General features: G+C 36.3%; 1 protein-coding gene across 8 annotated transcripts; it reads right to left on the reverse strand.

The window, feature by feature from the left end:
- Nucleotides 1-1,081: 1,081 nt before the first annotated feature.
- Nucleotides 1,082-13,291, reverse strand: LOC105046108 (type I inositol polyphosphate 5-phosphatase 10). Of its 8 annotated transcripts, none has more exons than XM_073258347.1 (14): nucleotides 13,007-13,291; nucleotides 6,480-6,611; nucleotides 6,271-6,383; nucleotides 5,989-6,073; nucleotides 4,886-4,954; nucleotides 4,688-4,775; nucleotides 4,489-4,593; nucleotides 3,569-4,172; nucleotides 3,243-3,436; nucleotides 3,033-3,141; nucleotides 2,676-2,824; nucleotides 2,074-2,264; nucleotides 1,504-1,621; nucleotides 1,082-1,399 (listed from the first exon to the last, which is right to left on the reverse strand). In XM_073258347.1, the coding sequence occupies exons 3-13, from the start codon at nucleotides 6,298-6,300 to the stop codon at nucleotides 1,608-1,610; spliced, it is 1,638 nt and encodes a 545-aa protein (XP_073114448.1). In that variant the 5' UTR covers nucleotides 6,301-6,383; nucleotides 6,480-6,611; nucleotides 13,007-13,291; the 3' UTR covers nucleotides 1,082-1,399; nucleotides 1,504-1,607. The 8 variants fall into 8 exon arrangements, with proteins under 8 accessions (XP_073114448.1, XP_073114447.1, XP_073114443.1 ...); XM_073258346.1 differs by having other exon boundaries at nucleotides 2,049-2,264; nucleotides 4,688-4,769; nucleotides 13,007-13,289; XM_073258342.1 differs by having other exon boundaries at nucleotides 2,049-2,264; nucleotides 13,007-13,289.
- Between the last annotated feature and the right edge of the window lie 235 nt (nucleotides 13,292-13,526).

The raw sequence follows: 13,526 nt of genomic DNA on the forward strand, positions 1-13,526 counted from the left end.
GAAGCTAGCATCCATATAAACACAGGCCCCGGCAACGAGTATAAAGATGGTACACGAAATAAGAACTATGTCGATTAAAAATACTAGCCCTATCATCGATATAAAGTAATCGTAGCACGAATATCTGAGAGCAATACTTTGAAACACAACATAAATACATGACAATAATGATTATGAATCATATTTATAAAAAGTTCATGATTTATACTTGCATAATTATTTTTATGACCCATTTTTTTATATGCTCTATGAAATATTTTATTTTTTATATCTATTATTTTTTAAATATTATATTATCATAAAAAAATTTATGTTTGATTCCATAAAAAAATATAGATTTTACTTACTGAGTTGGCATAGCTCATATCTCTTTATTTTTTTTATTGAAGAATAAGATTAAAAATAATGGAGCAAGCTTGAAAATTTTGTAGTTGAAACTTAATTTATTGGATGGTCATAAATTTGTGGCTAATTATTTATAAATTGTGAGGTATGAATTTTAGTATTTAATATTAGATTTAGATGCTCTGAACTAATCTTGATTTCGTTACTTGATGGATGATAGAATTGAATTTTTTATTATATTTTATTTAGATTAGATTTTAACTAATTATGATTAATAGAATTTATTTTATCAAAATAGTAAACCTCGATATCATGGCTGTATTACATCTCAGATTTGAGACATGACAAAGATGCTTCAGTCTTCTTCTAAAATCAATTTGGCTGGTAGTTCAGGATCGGATCCCAAACCTCAACATCTCTTGTTCTTGCAGCACTTGACCAAATACAATAGCTACAAAAGTGCAGCACCATCTGATTAGACTTTATCAAGAATAATTAGTCAAATTCAACCATATATCCTCTCTCTCTCTCTCTCTCTCTCTCTCTCTCTCTCTCTGTGTGTGTGTGTGCACACGCGTGCGCATGCGTGTGCGTGCGTGTGTATCTATATATCAAGGTTTTATATAAGATGATAGCCAAAACAGCTTTAGTTAATTTCCTAACCATCAAAGATTAGTTTCTAAGCAGGAATCCCATCAAATCAGCAGGTTATCACAGTTATTCAGAGAGAGAAAACTCAATAATGCAATTCCCTCGATGCTTCATCATCATTGAAGTAAGGATGTTGTTTTTCTTACTTGATAGAACATTAATGCATAGTTTTGTACAATCCGAATGCCTCAATTAGACACGCACTCCTCCCCCCAAAGAAAATTCAGTATATGCTTAGAGGTGGAATTCATATTTCCTCTCAGTAAAGTTATAAAAAAAAAATGGGATGATGATGAAGAAGGAAGTCTCTTCCCAGTGGGAGAAAAAAAGAAAAAAAAAAAAAAAGAAAGAGAAAAAAAAGAGGTCTCTTCCGAGTATGATCTTAGACTTCCGTTGCTTCTAGCTGGAGTCAATGCAAAAGGAAACAATCTTTCAGAAGGAAAAGCATAAAGATATCATCGGTCATTTTATAAATGAAGAGAAAATTCATAATAATAGCATACTTACCAAGTACGATGTTAGTGAATTCTGTACAGATTGACCTGTATCTGCCTCTTTGATAGTTTCTTCAGATTCACACATACATTTCCTACAACAGTCATTCTTTCTTCTCAAATGTCAGCACCTGAGTAATGGTGGACAACTAGATCAGCATCATCTAGAAAGAAAAGTCAACATACCACAAATTAATGTTAAGTTAATTGCTTATGCAACATTGGGCTTGAGGGGTCTAACTTAAAACCTAAAAGGCCAATTACCTATTAGGAAAACTTACCTAACTGATAATTCTTATTTTCTCAAAAGAAGACTTTGGCATATTATTGCCTTTTATCCATGATGCAGGACAAACAAGATTTAACAACATGACATAGTGCCAAATTTATACTAAGAAGCCATATATGGTGTGGTAAAGATCATATAGCACAACATTGTACTGCTGCAATTATATATATGTTTGTCATACATGTACATCGATGTGGAAATGTTTTAATTATGAAGCATATATTTTCAGATCTGAGATAATTTTTTTAAAAAAAAGAGTGCGCACTCACTTCCATCAGGAAAAGTAGCTATTACTTGGAGGTAAAAGCTCTTCCACACCAACTTTCAAGTTGGGGACAGACAGACCCTTTTTCAAACTGCTATCAAGCATGCCCACCTCCACTCTGAAAACTGCACACACTGGGCGATGATCAGAAAATCTCGACTCGCCACGGATGTAAGACAACTGCACAATCCCATCACCATGCCATAGTATGCGATCACACCTGAATTTATCCAGTTTGATAATTGTTAAGTGGTACTCGATACATTTCCCTGTTTACTTAAGAAAGCTGAGTAGTAATTGAATTGCTTCCATACTTAAAAATATTATGTAAACGTTAACTGATATCAAATCATATAATGTATTCCGCAAAAGCAGTGATCAACTACTAAGGCTATGTTTTAATGAGATTATCGAATGCTTGCACTATTTATCAACGATTTTTAGCAGGATTATGATATTTAAAGCTAGCCTGGAGATAAGAATTAAAACAGGTATTTCATTGGTTAAAAAAGTAAATTTTTTATATGGGGCCAAAGGCTTTAGCCTTTGCTGAGCATTGTTACCAATAGAGTGACCCCATTTGCTTCTCAGAAAAAAAAAAACAAGCATTAGAACGGAAAGTCTTGCATACCATGCCGGTGTTCTTCTTTTCTTCTTTGATGTTACAGTCTCCCCAGCATAAGCATCTGAATTATTGGAGTATTTGTATGTTGGAGCAAAATAGATTTTCCCTTCATTCCACCCCTTGAACACTCGTCCGGCTTCTCTTTCAATTTTCAGCTATCAAACAACAAAGCAGATGCAAGAAATTATAATATTTGGTGTTCTATAGATGTTGGAGAGAAGTATCAAAACTCTACAAGATGTCTTTTAATTCACAGAAGAAAGAAAATCATCTCAGAAAGAACTCAACAATGAACAAGACTTCATTGAGATAAGCATCCATTTAAATCAGACATTGATTACAACCCATTTGAAGAGTGTTTACCTGATCCTTCTCAAGAAGAGCATCCCAATTGTTATCTTCAAGAAGCTTCCTGGTCTCAGAGTAGCTCAAGGCAATTCTGTAATTCAAATCCCCTAACCATATGACCCGGCTGAGTCATAGGAATGAGAAGAGGGAGAGAGGAAATCAATTTCAGTTTCCAATCTGGCTTTTTTTACATATGGCTAGTACAATTATGGAGGGAAAGATTACTCATGTTCAAGAATTCTCTGAGGAATTCTTCGACTACTACTTCTGCATATCTTTCGGAAATGTGTGTTCTTTAATATTTCTATAACATCGGAGTTTCTCCTGAGCTCATCCCCTTCTTTCTCCCCTGAAGTCAAGTGACTGCAAACAAAACAAAAGCTTGTCCGATGCAAAGACATGCTCACTGATATACATCCCTGCAACCAAAACAGTATATCTCTTGATAAGAAATTTGTAAAAGAAAAGGAAAAGATACGAAAGAAGGAAGAGGAAGAAGAAGAAGGGAATGAGAGAGGCATCTAACAAGGAATGGCTAACTCAGATCTCACCTTGTTACCAAGATAGCCCATGATTCCACGCCCAACACAAGAGAGTCTCAGATGGCCTATATGTTGGACTAGTTCTCTTCTCACCCAAACAGTGACAAAGATCCCTACCATCTGCTTGCTAGCTATGAGGATATACTGTAGTTGCTTATCTGTAGTAGAGACTGCAGCAGCTATGTCTGCGACTGCAAAAGTGCGTGATACCTCCTCTTCCTCATCTGAGGAGTCATCATCACTAATATAAGCTGTGGGGCATCTGAAACAAGAATCTCGGTAGTACTTTCCTGTCACCTCCGATGCACATTTGCAGGTCTTTTGCTGTCTTCCCTGCTGTGTCGTGAAAGTTTTGCGGACAGATTTTATCGATTGCTTTTGGAAGGATAATGAACCACCGGTATTGCTTAGATCTCTAGAAACAGAAGAATTCAAACTAGAATCTTGAGAAGAAGGGTTGGTGTATGGAGATGGGGTTTGTGTGCAAGTATCAGCATCAGCCTCTGTTGGTCTGTTCAGTGCTTGGCTGATTAGAGCTAACCATTTCCCTGCTGGTTCATTATCTTCTATAACAAGCACATTTCCAGCATTCAGAGGGACTATTTCCTGGAAACTAACAGCATCATGGAAGAAAAGAAGTGAGACAGAAGGTTTCAATAAAATACAACAGAGGCCAGGCTACAATCTATAAACATGAAAAACAGTAAACGAGGAAATCTATAATATGCAGATCATGAAGAAATATTCATAAACATTTAGTAATGAAAAAAATAGATAATAAAACAGAAAATATAAAGTTATTTATGTAAACAAGAATATTGGTAGGGAAGTGGTTAAAATTATAGCTGAAGATAGGAGACATGCATCGAAATATGTACATCAAGAAATTAGTTATCAGATATTCAACAAGTTTGCACTAGGATACGTACCCAAGTACATACATATCTGAATGATCATCAGCAGGAATAAAATCATTAAGGTTTAGCCCACTATGAGGTGGTTTTCCTCCAACATTCCATGTGGCAACAAATACCCTACAGAGAGCAGGAGGAAGGTCGAAGAACAGAATATGAGAGAGAAAACATAAAACCAGCAAAAACTGATAAAATAGAGAAGCAAACAGTGTACCTGAAGGCCTGGGTATTTACAATGTCTTGTAAGGAGGAAGAGAATTCGTTGAAACTTAAGCTTGCTAGCCTTGAATTAGTATCTGTTTCTTCAAATTGGAACGAAGAGAAATGAAGTTAAAAGACCATGAAAAGCTTATGAGATGTGGTATGTGAATAAAAACTAGAAAATAGAGAACTAAGAAACTAAAGGACATACCAGAAAAGCTTTTCCTGAGAGCAGGAGACGCACTTTTGGAGAAAGATCGGCATGCTCCAAAATCAACTGCTATTTGTAAAGCAAAGTTAGCTATAACTATAGAAGAAACAGTTAAGTAAGAATGTGAAAAATAATGGTAATATCTTTTAGCAATTTACCAAGAATAATTTTCAATATGAGATTTGCTAGACCAGTATGCCTGAGTCTGAAATTTAAGGACCAAAAGAGTAACCATAACAAATACTAAGGATGAGCTAAAGATTCTATGTGCTTTATATTTCTCAGTTTCTCCTATTATCCTCTGCTTTATAGTTCCTTCTTTTTCAAATTGTATTTTCTTCTTAACTTTCCTCTGCAGTTTTCCATAGTCATATGGGCCAAAATATCTAAATTTTGGAATCATTTACCTATTAAACATATTATTCCACAAAAAAATAATTCAGATTTAAGTAAATGTGATAACATTCTCACTAGGATTCCCCAAAGAGATATCTATGTTTTCATTTTATGGACATAAGAACTGTCAATCTGAATAAAAGATAAATAGCACATTTGAGTTGAAGGTTTACAAGAACAAAAGGAAGTTTATCTTGTAAATAAAAATTTATCGAAAATCTAAATCACTAAGATAAGTATTCTACATGGCCCATGAATTCCCTCCATGGTTAAGATAAAGATTCTCAATGTCTCTCTGGGTTTTATGATCTTTCAGTCTAGTCCTTGAATGGCCAGCCTTTTGTATCTTATTATCTACTCTCTGATATAATGAGGGATCCCTATGGAAGTTACTTCTCTCTTGTTGTAAAGGAACAAGAGAGAAAGTGACAATTATCTTTCAATTTTCAATTCTATTCATCACTAACCATAGTTTTAAATTTTTAAAACTTCAACCTTTTTTCTTTTCTAGAACAACAGTGCTACTTTGGGTTTTGCCAAAAATTATCAAAGATACTTGAATGCCCAACATGGCTCCTTCTGAAGAAGAAAATTGCCACACCTAAAATAACAGAGAGATTTTTTTGTCTCCTTAATTCTAATCAAGTCAAACTTATTAATAGATAAAACATTGAAAAGTATCAAACTTTAAGTCCATAAAAACATACCAGAGGAGTCGAGTGAGAGCTCATTTCTCTTTGATGCTTTCATCTCTCTCATCCCACAAATTTTTGGGAAAAAAGATGGAAACACCTACCAATTAAAATTTCATAAATTGATCTCTCGTGCATTAAAGGAGAAATAATACTGGATTAACCTTTAATGCTACAATCAAAAGATTAACCTATATGTTGATTCCAAATCAATTCCTTGAAATATATCATAAGTTTGAAAATTTGACTACATGAAACAGGAAGAGCTCAGGCAACAATAAGCCAGTAAATACATACCTTTTTCCCTTTGTCATTTCTAAAGCTCATTTGTGCAACAACTGTGCTTCTTCTTGCTGATACTGATTCAGAATCTATAATCTCCCTCTCAATCGATTCACCCAAACCAGTAACTGTAAAGAACAAACCGCAAAATGTTATTTAAACAAACCAATCAAACTGCTTAGAATTGAGATGAAGTATAGCAATAGATAGTTGCTGACAGAAACCTGAAGAAAGCTATTTCTCTTCCTGCTAATCCCAAAATGACCGACTTAGATAACCTCACCAAGGAATCAAATGTAAGCTACAATGACACCGCTGGAAGCAGATTCAAACACGGATAAAAGGTGGCAGTGATCCTGAAAGCACATTCAAACTGTCTGAATAAAATGATAAAGTGCTAGATAATATACTTCGAAAGCAAATTCAATGCCATCATGCGACCAAGTGGCAATCACAAAAACAGAGCATGAAATTGCATTTCAAAATATACCACTAGTCTGGAAGCAAGTTGCAACAAATTTCCATGCTATAACAAAACAAAAGATCCATCAGCCCAAGCACCCACCACCCCTGTTAGCTCCAGAAAGTTGAACCAAGATTTCATTTTTGTCAGGAATCAATAGGCACAGAGTGTCTGAAGTATTTTATTCAAGGGAAACAGATTACAAGACCAAGATTTCATGTTTAGAAGAGTAGAACACTCGTTGCCTTCACAGTAAAGTCAAAACGAATTTCCATTGCACAATAAAACGAAAAAATCCATGCACCCAAGCCCACACTACTCCTGTAGATCTCATAAATTGAACCAAGATTTCATTTTTAGAGAGTATAACATTCCTTGCCTTCAATTTTAGCCCAGAGACCAACCAAAACAAATTTCCATTATATAACAGAACAAAATCCATCAACCGAAATGCCCATCCGCTCATGTTGCAATCCAGATCTCGTTTAAAAAACTCAACTTTAGAATAGATTAACTTACCCCAGAAACGACCACCAAATCCTCTTTAAATCCCACTCCAATTGCGCCAAACCAAAACCCCACCAATCCAAACCGTCTCAGATCACTTGCTTCGGCCTCCAGCCACTCAGGGTTGAACAGTAGAACAACAAAAAAGGGTCGCTTGGACTCCGGAAACGACTACAGAATGATCCAAACAACAGAGCAGAGGTCCCGAATGGTCTCGCCCCGGGGCATTAAAGATGGCGACCTCCGCCTAGGGACGGCCGCCGACTCTCTGGCGACGCGGGAAAGGACACGTGGCTGGCTGTGGTTTGCCGAAAGACGTAGTCAAACCATGGGTCTTCGAGGAATATAGCGTGGGAAACGCCGTACGTGCTGTCGTCTCCCGTTTGTTCCTGTTCCCCTTCCCCTCCCCAAACTCCAATGGCTTCCTATATTCTATAATCCCGAATATGGATATCGATGGGCGAGCCTGCCATGGTCTGGTAGTTGATAAATGAAACCGGTATTTTAATAGTTGCACTTCATCTTATTTTATTTGGAGATAACTGGCAACCAATCTTTGAGAAAAATTATCGAATGCATTATCATATCAGTGCATGCCACCAATCACCGAGATGCCTTAGCGTGGGTTCCATTCACCATGTGCTTGGTGATTGATGGCATGCACCAACGTGGCCATGCAAGCAGTGCACGTCATAATTTTTCTGTCTCTTAATACCACCATTTGATGTTTAATTCCTGCTACGCGAGAGTTCCCTATAATTCCTAAATTGTTCATTTTTTAGTCCCTAATCCAGCACACATACTTATCAGCACTCAGTATGCAATCCCAAATAACTACGTCTGGACAGATATAAACATATGTAGAAATAATATAACTATGTAAAAGAACAATACAAACAGATGTACAAACTAGTATAAGTGTGTGTATTATATAAATTTAATTGTATGCCAAACCCATAAGTATGTAAGACTCAAAATCAAATGCTCATAGTCAAAGAACCATGTGTTAAATGGCGATTAGAAAGAGAACTGATCTGTTAAGTTCGCTTTTTATTTATGGGAAACAAGAAAAGATACAATAAGAATATTTATGCAACTCAACTTCAAGCTTAAATTTTCTCATAAAAAAAACAATTAATCAAGCTTAATATATTTTTATCCATACAAATAATGAGATGAATATATGACAACTAATGCTAGAAATGAATTATGACAACTTTTTATTTAAGAGATTTGTATTAATTAGTATTGGCATTTCTAATCCTAATAACCATTTCTTATATCTACTTCTTAGATTTATTTCAAAATAAAATTAAAGTAGGGTAAAAAAATTGGATCAAAAAATGGATCAACAATGAGAAGGAAAAATATTCTATCGTTTTCTTTCTATTCTATTTTGATGAAATAAATAAGTAAAAACTTTTTTAAAAAAATTTAAAGGAGATGTACCTTATCCAACTACAAAGCAAGAAGAGAAGAGAATGAAGGAATGCTTAGAGAAGCATAAGTGGATTCTAAGCTACAAGTGAATACAAACTCAAACCACTAGGGTCAATCATCATACTCTAGCAAATCTGAGGAGATCTTTCTCCTTACATAGTAATACCCAAACAATGACAAGAGATAAGGCAGCACTAGCAAAAGCAGCAGGGAAAGATTTGTTCAATCATAAATACAACAAACTAGGATTGTTTTCAAAATCTCAAATTATCCTTGGACATGCTTTTCATATACTTGGATAAAAAAACTAGTATTTTGTGGAAATGAATAGAATAAATACTAAAATAAAATATTTCCCCAATTATGTCAGCTTATCCTGGTCTAGAGGCCCTTTGGCACACCTAAAACTTATTCCCAAACTGCCATTTTAGTTTGGGGATAGGAGGGGGGCGTGTGATGAAAACATGTGAGGTGGGCTTAGGAAAGTTGTGCCGCAGTAAAAGAGCAAGGGTGCTGGAGCCGAGCAGTGGTGAGCCCCCACGAGTTGTCTCGACAACGGAGCCCAGCAGAAGATAATTTACGGCTAGAAATTTCGTTACGAGGTTTTGTTCCCTTTTGATGCGAACTTTCTAAATTCCCGATGACCTTGTACCCGAGGAATTCTATTTCCCGCATTTACCCCTGTGGTCTTCGGCTTCGTGACGAAGGAATGTAGGGGTGAAGTAGTCAATTCAAATTAGTCATGACAAACCTTAAATAAGGGGACAGCAGAATTCTGCGAATAGAAATATGCCACGTCGCTTTTCCGTCAAGACCAAGGACCGCACTAAATCGGGGCACGTGTCGGGCGGCTGTCCTGCAGGACACGGTCCCCGCGTTATTGGAGGTCCCAATAATGGTTTGCCGGTTTTCCTTTTTTTTTTTTTTGTCTTTTTGGATAAGATACACTTCCTTTTGATAAAAAGATGTACCGTTTTGAGGGTAGTTGAAATAACTATTCTGACCTTGTCTCTTTGAAAGCTCGATTAGGTATATCAACTCAAGTTCTAAGATAAATCTACTATAAATTTTATTCAATATATTAATGAGTTCAAGTTCTCTACAACTTACATCTGAATCAAAGAAAGTTCAAATCATCTATAAGTCGTGCAATGTAATGACTAGATAGACCTCACACGATACATGAAATAATGAATCAAGAGATGATAAGTGGAGGCCATCGAATCATGACCATCTTGCCTATCATCAGCCATGATCAAAGAATTGTCTCTCAAGTTCATGTATGAACCGGAGAGAATCCCAACTCATAAAACAATAGCAATAAATAAGGCAATATGAAATATTTGCGCACAATATATTCTTGGCATGCTAGTTCTAGAAAATATATATATTCTTTCTGCTGTTGTACATCATGGCATCACGATATTTATGTCTTGGTGCACTTACCCTATGGATGAAGTTGATATGGATGGAGAAATGCAAGGAACACTAATTTTCTTAACTAACTATTGGAATAACAAGATGAAAGCCAAAAAAAATGGGTGAATGGCTCAACTAGGATCCATTGTATAAAAAAGGCCATTAATTAGCTGGCCATAAGCGTGTGAGGAGTATCAAAAGTTAATTACTATATGCATATCCTCCAATGTTTATAAATGACCTCTTATTTGCGTGTGCTAGGGTAGTTTTTGGAGTGATATGGCAGAAAGGTTTAATATCCCTTCCTCCCCTTTTATCCTACACATAACACAACCACAAAAGAAAGAAAGGAAAAAAAAAAAAGAAAGAAAGATATCAAAAAAGAAAAAAGAAAAAAAGAAAGAAGAAAAGAAAAGAAAAGAAAGAGAAGAGAAGAAGATAGTATGAAGGCAAATGGCCATGAAATTAATATGAAGATAAAGTAAGCTAAACTTCTTTGGAAAAGAGAAAAGGATCGCATGAAAAAGAAAGAACAAAAATGGAATCCACTACTCCAGCAAAAGTCATTAAAATCAATATATCTGTTACTTGGTATGGACTAATATTAATTAATGCTTCCTGACATGAATTGAGAATGGGTCCCTTCCCTTCTAGAGCATCTTGGCTAGAAAGGTTTAGATTTCAGTTTCTAAAAGGTCATAAAACAATTCCTATGTAGTCTAGGAAGGATGATCACATTAACTCTTGTGCCAAGATTGTCAGAGCACACTTCAAAATATGAACACAGAATAATCTACTTCAAGTTATCACAAACTCAATAACAAATTCCACAAGTATATTAATAAGGCCCCAAGCGTAACATTATGATTGATGAAAACAATACATGTGTCCATGCGTCCCGCATACATACACAGAGATAACCGTTAGATTAATTTAGATTGCATAATATCTATCCAATAGAGAAAATATTGAATAAAAAATCAACAAAACTAATGACCAATAAATAATCTCAAGTGAATCCGAATCTATAGAGGACTACAGAAGAAAAGGTTATAAATAAACAAACTTTGATACCTAAAAAATAAAATAAAATAACAAATACTATCAAATGATTAAGAGTCTAATTTGTAATTATCAAATGACTAAGAGTGAGTCAAATGTTTTGGGTCCAGTCATATCAATCCTATGGTCAAAAAAACATAAAATAACAAATACTTCTTTTCTTGACAGCTAGGATGGGAGGATGTTCGGCTGAAATCCAGGTGAGGACAAGACTTGAACTGATGTCACTGATCTCAGCTCATGACAATGATTATCAACTATATACGCTAGTTCAAACCCTCCAAAATTTCAAGATTTTATGTATTCCAAGGATCGACTAAATTCTCGACAATTTTTTTTTGAGATAAATCGATATTTAATTAGTCCACCAAATTTCAAATATACGTTTCAATTGAACACCTATAATTAAGCAATGGCTCGGCTTATGGTGCCGCTTTGAAGAATGTTTCAGAAATGACATCTTGATTGTGTAAGTAAACACATTCCATTATTTATAGCACCCAACCGCAAAGCCTCTTTTGAAACAACAAAATGGGGGAATAATATATCATTCAAACCGCATGACAAATTACATGCTGCAAAAGCCTTGATATCTCTTACATTCTGTCCCCTCTTTTATTGGCATCTCTCGCTTAATGTTTGGATGCCGGACAAATTAGTCAGACTGCATTTTCATGCAAATTCTGACTCCTAAAATACCATTTAATTTGCACCTAAAACAAAACAAATGGTTCTCCAGAAAGGAGTATACCAGCCCATATATAGTACTCCTCAAATCTTATCAACTCTCTAAGTCTCTAACCCATTGTGATTTCCGAACTAAAGTTTTGAATGCTCAGGTGACTTTTGAAAGTCATGGAGGAGACAAACTGTGCACCCATCAAGCACTCACTCCTGACCTTTACATGATTATGGCTCTGTGGACAGCATTATATACTCTTTTATGAAAGTGACTACTCGTTACTATATTGATGAGAAATTCTTTGTTCCAATGAAGCTTCTCATAAGGTTTCGAACTTGCTACATCTCAACCCCTCTAAGAGACAAGATGAGCGTAAGAAAAGATGGCAGCTGGAGAACGATGTAGATTATAGCACCGTTTCGTTTGGATATGAGCTGTTGTGAGGCCACAAATGATGGTCCGGCGTGGAGGTCAAAACACAACTACATAATTTTTTTTTAAAAAAAAGAGAGGGCACCGGTAGCCTAACTTCCGAAGAAAAGGGTAAATGTATAAATAAGTTTTGAAAAAAAAATAATTTTTAAGTGTTTTTATTTTACTATTTTATTTTATTTTATTTTATTTCCTTCTTGTAAGGTGGTGGATTACCGGTTCTTTGACTAAAATTCGAAAGCAAACACCCCTAGTTCACGTCTCCTGGGGTCAAGATCGAACCATCCAAGGCCCCCACCATCACCACCGTTGTTTTTGGGACCCAAGACCCCCCGCCATCCCCACCGTTTTCTGGGACCCACAGCGATCAGGAAGGATCTATTTTATCTCCATTCTAGAACCCCGGTTAATAAAACAGCTCCGGGGTCACACCGGAACGCAGAAATAAATCCTTCTATCTCGTTTCAAAAATACGAAACGAAAAAAAAAAAAAACCGGGAACAAAACGGCCGTTTCTTATACCATTTTACATTATTATATCCCATTAAAAATAATATTATTGAGTTTAAGAAAGAAAATTTTAGAGCTTTTGCTTGTCGTGGCCGTTAATGGAAACGTAACGCTCTCGAAACGGAGGCCGGTTACCAAACCCCAACCCCATGAATTCAAGAAGAGAATTTCTTTAAATAAAAAGAATAATTTGAAAAAAAAAACAAACGGTGAGATGGGGATAGAACTCCTCCAACCGTGTAATGTCGACGAGATTGCAAAGCTCCGCCGTCGATTCAGTATTCTTAATCCCTCGAGACCACTCCACGGCCTTCGAACCAAGATCCCTCTCGCCTCTCGTTCCAAGTCTTTGCCGACGGAGGCTTCCCGGCTATCAGATGCGCCCCAGCGGCGGGGCGCCGGCGATCAGTCTTGGCGAGACGGTGTCCTTCTTGGGGGCTGGAGGCGGTGGGTGAAGAGAAGAGAAGAGAGAGAGCTTCGTGCCTGCAGGGATATTTTACCGGTAGATGAGAGAAGAGGAGGAAGGAGAGAGACGTGGCTTTTAGAGCAGGCGCGGGGGATATGTAACGGGTGATCGGTGTACGGGCGAAACGGCTTCGTCTTATTGACCAGAAAACCCTCATAACTTGTAGATATTTACAGGTTTAATGAATGTTGTGGATGGAAGTGATGAAGGATACTTTTGGGATTAGGTTATTTGACCTTTGGGCCTTAAAGCCGGAAGCGCGGCCCTCGGTTTATTCGGCCTACGGTGCG

The sequence above is a fragment of the Elaeis guineensis genome, chromosome 5, assembly GCF_000442705.2.
Source record: "Elaeis guineensis isolate ETL-2024a chromosome 5, EG11, whole genome shotgun sequence".
Taxonomy (NCBI): domain Eukaryota; kingdom Viridiplantae; phylum Streptophyta; class Magnoliopsida; order Arecales; family Arecaceae; genus Elaeis; species Elaeis guineensis.

Excerpts from the sequence above, each read along its gene's own strand:
- LOC105046108 (XM_073258342.1), bottom strand. The coding sequence starts at position 6,300 with ATGAGCTTTAGAAATGACAAAGGGAAAAAG. Across the intron at positions 6,074-6,270 it reads GAAATGACAAAGGGAAAAAG|GTGTTTCCATCTTTTTTCCC; the intron begins GTATGTATTTAC and ends TTTAATTGGTAG. Across the intron at positions 4,776-4,885 it reads TCTCAGGAAAAGCTTTTCTG|AAACAGATACTAATTCAAGG; the intron begins GTATGTCCTTTA and ends TCCAATTTGAAG.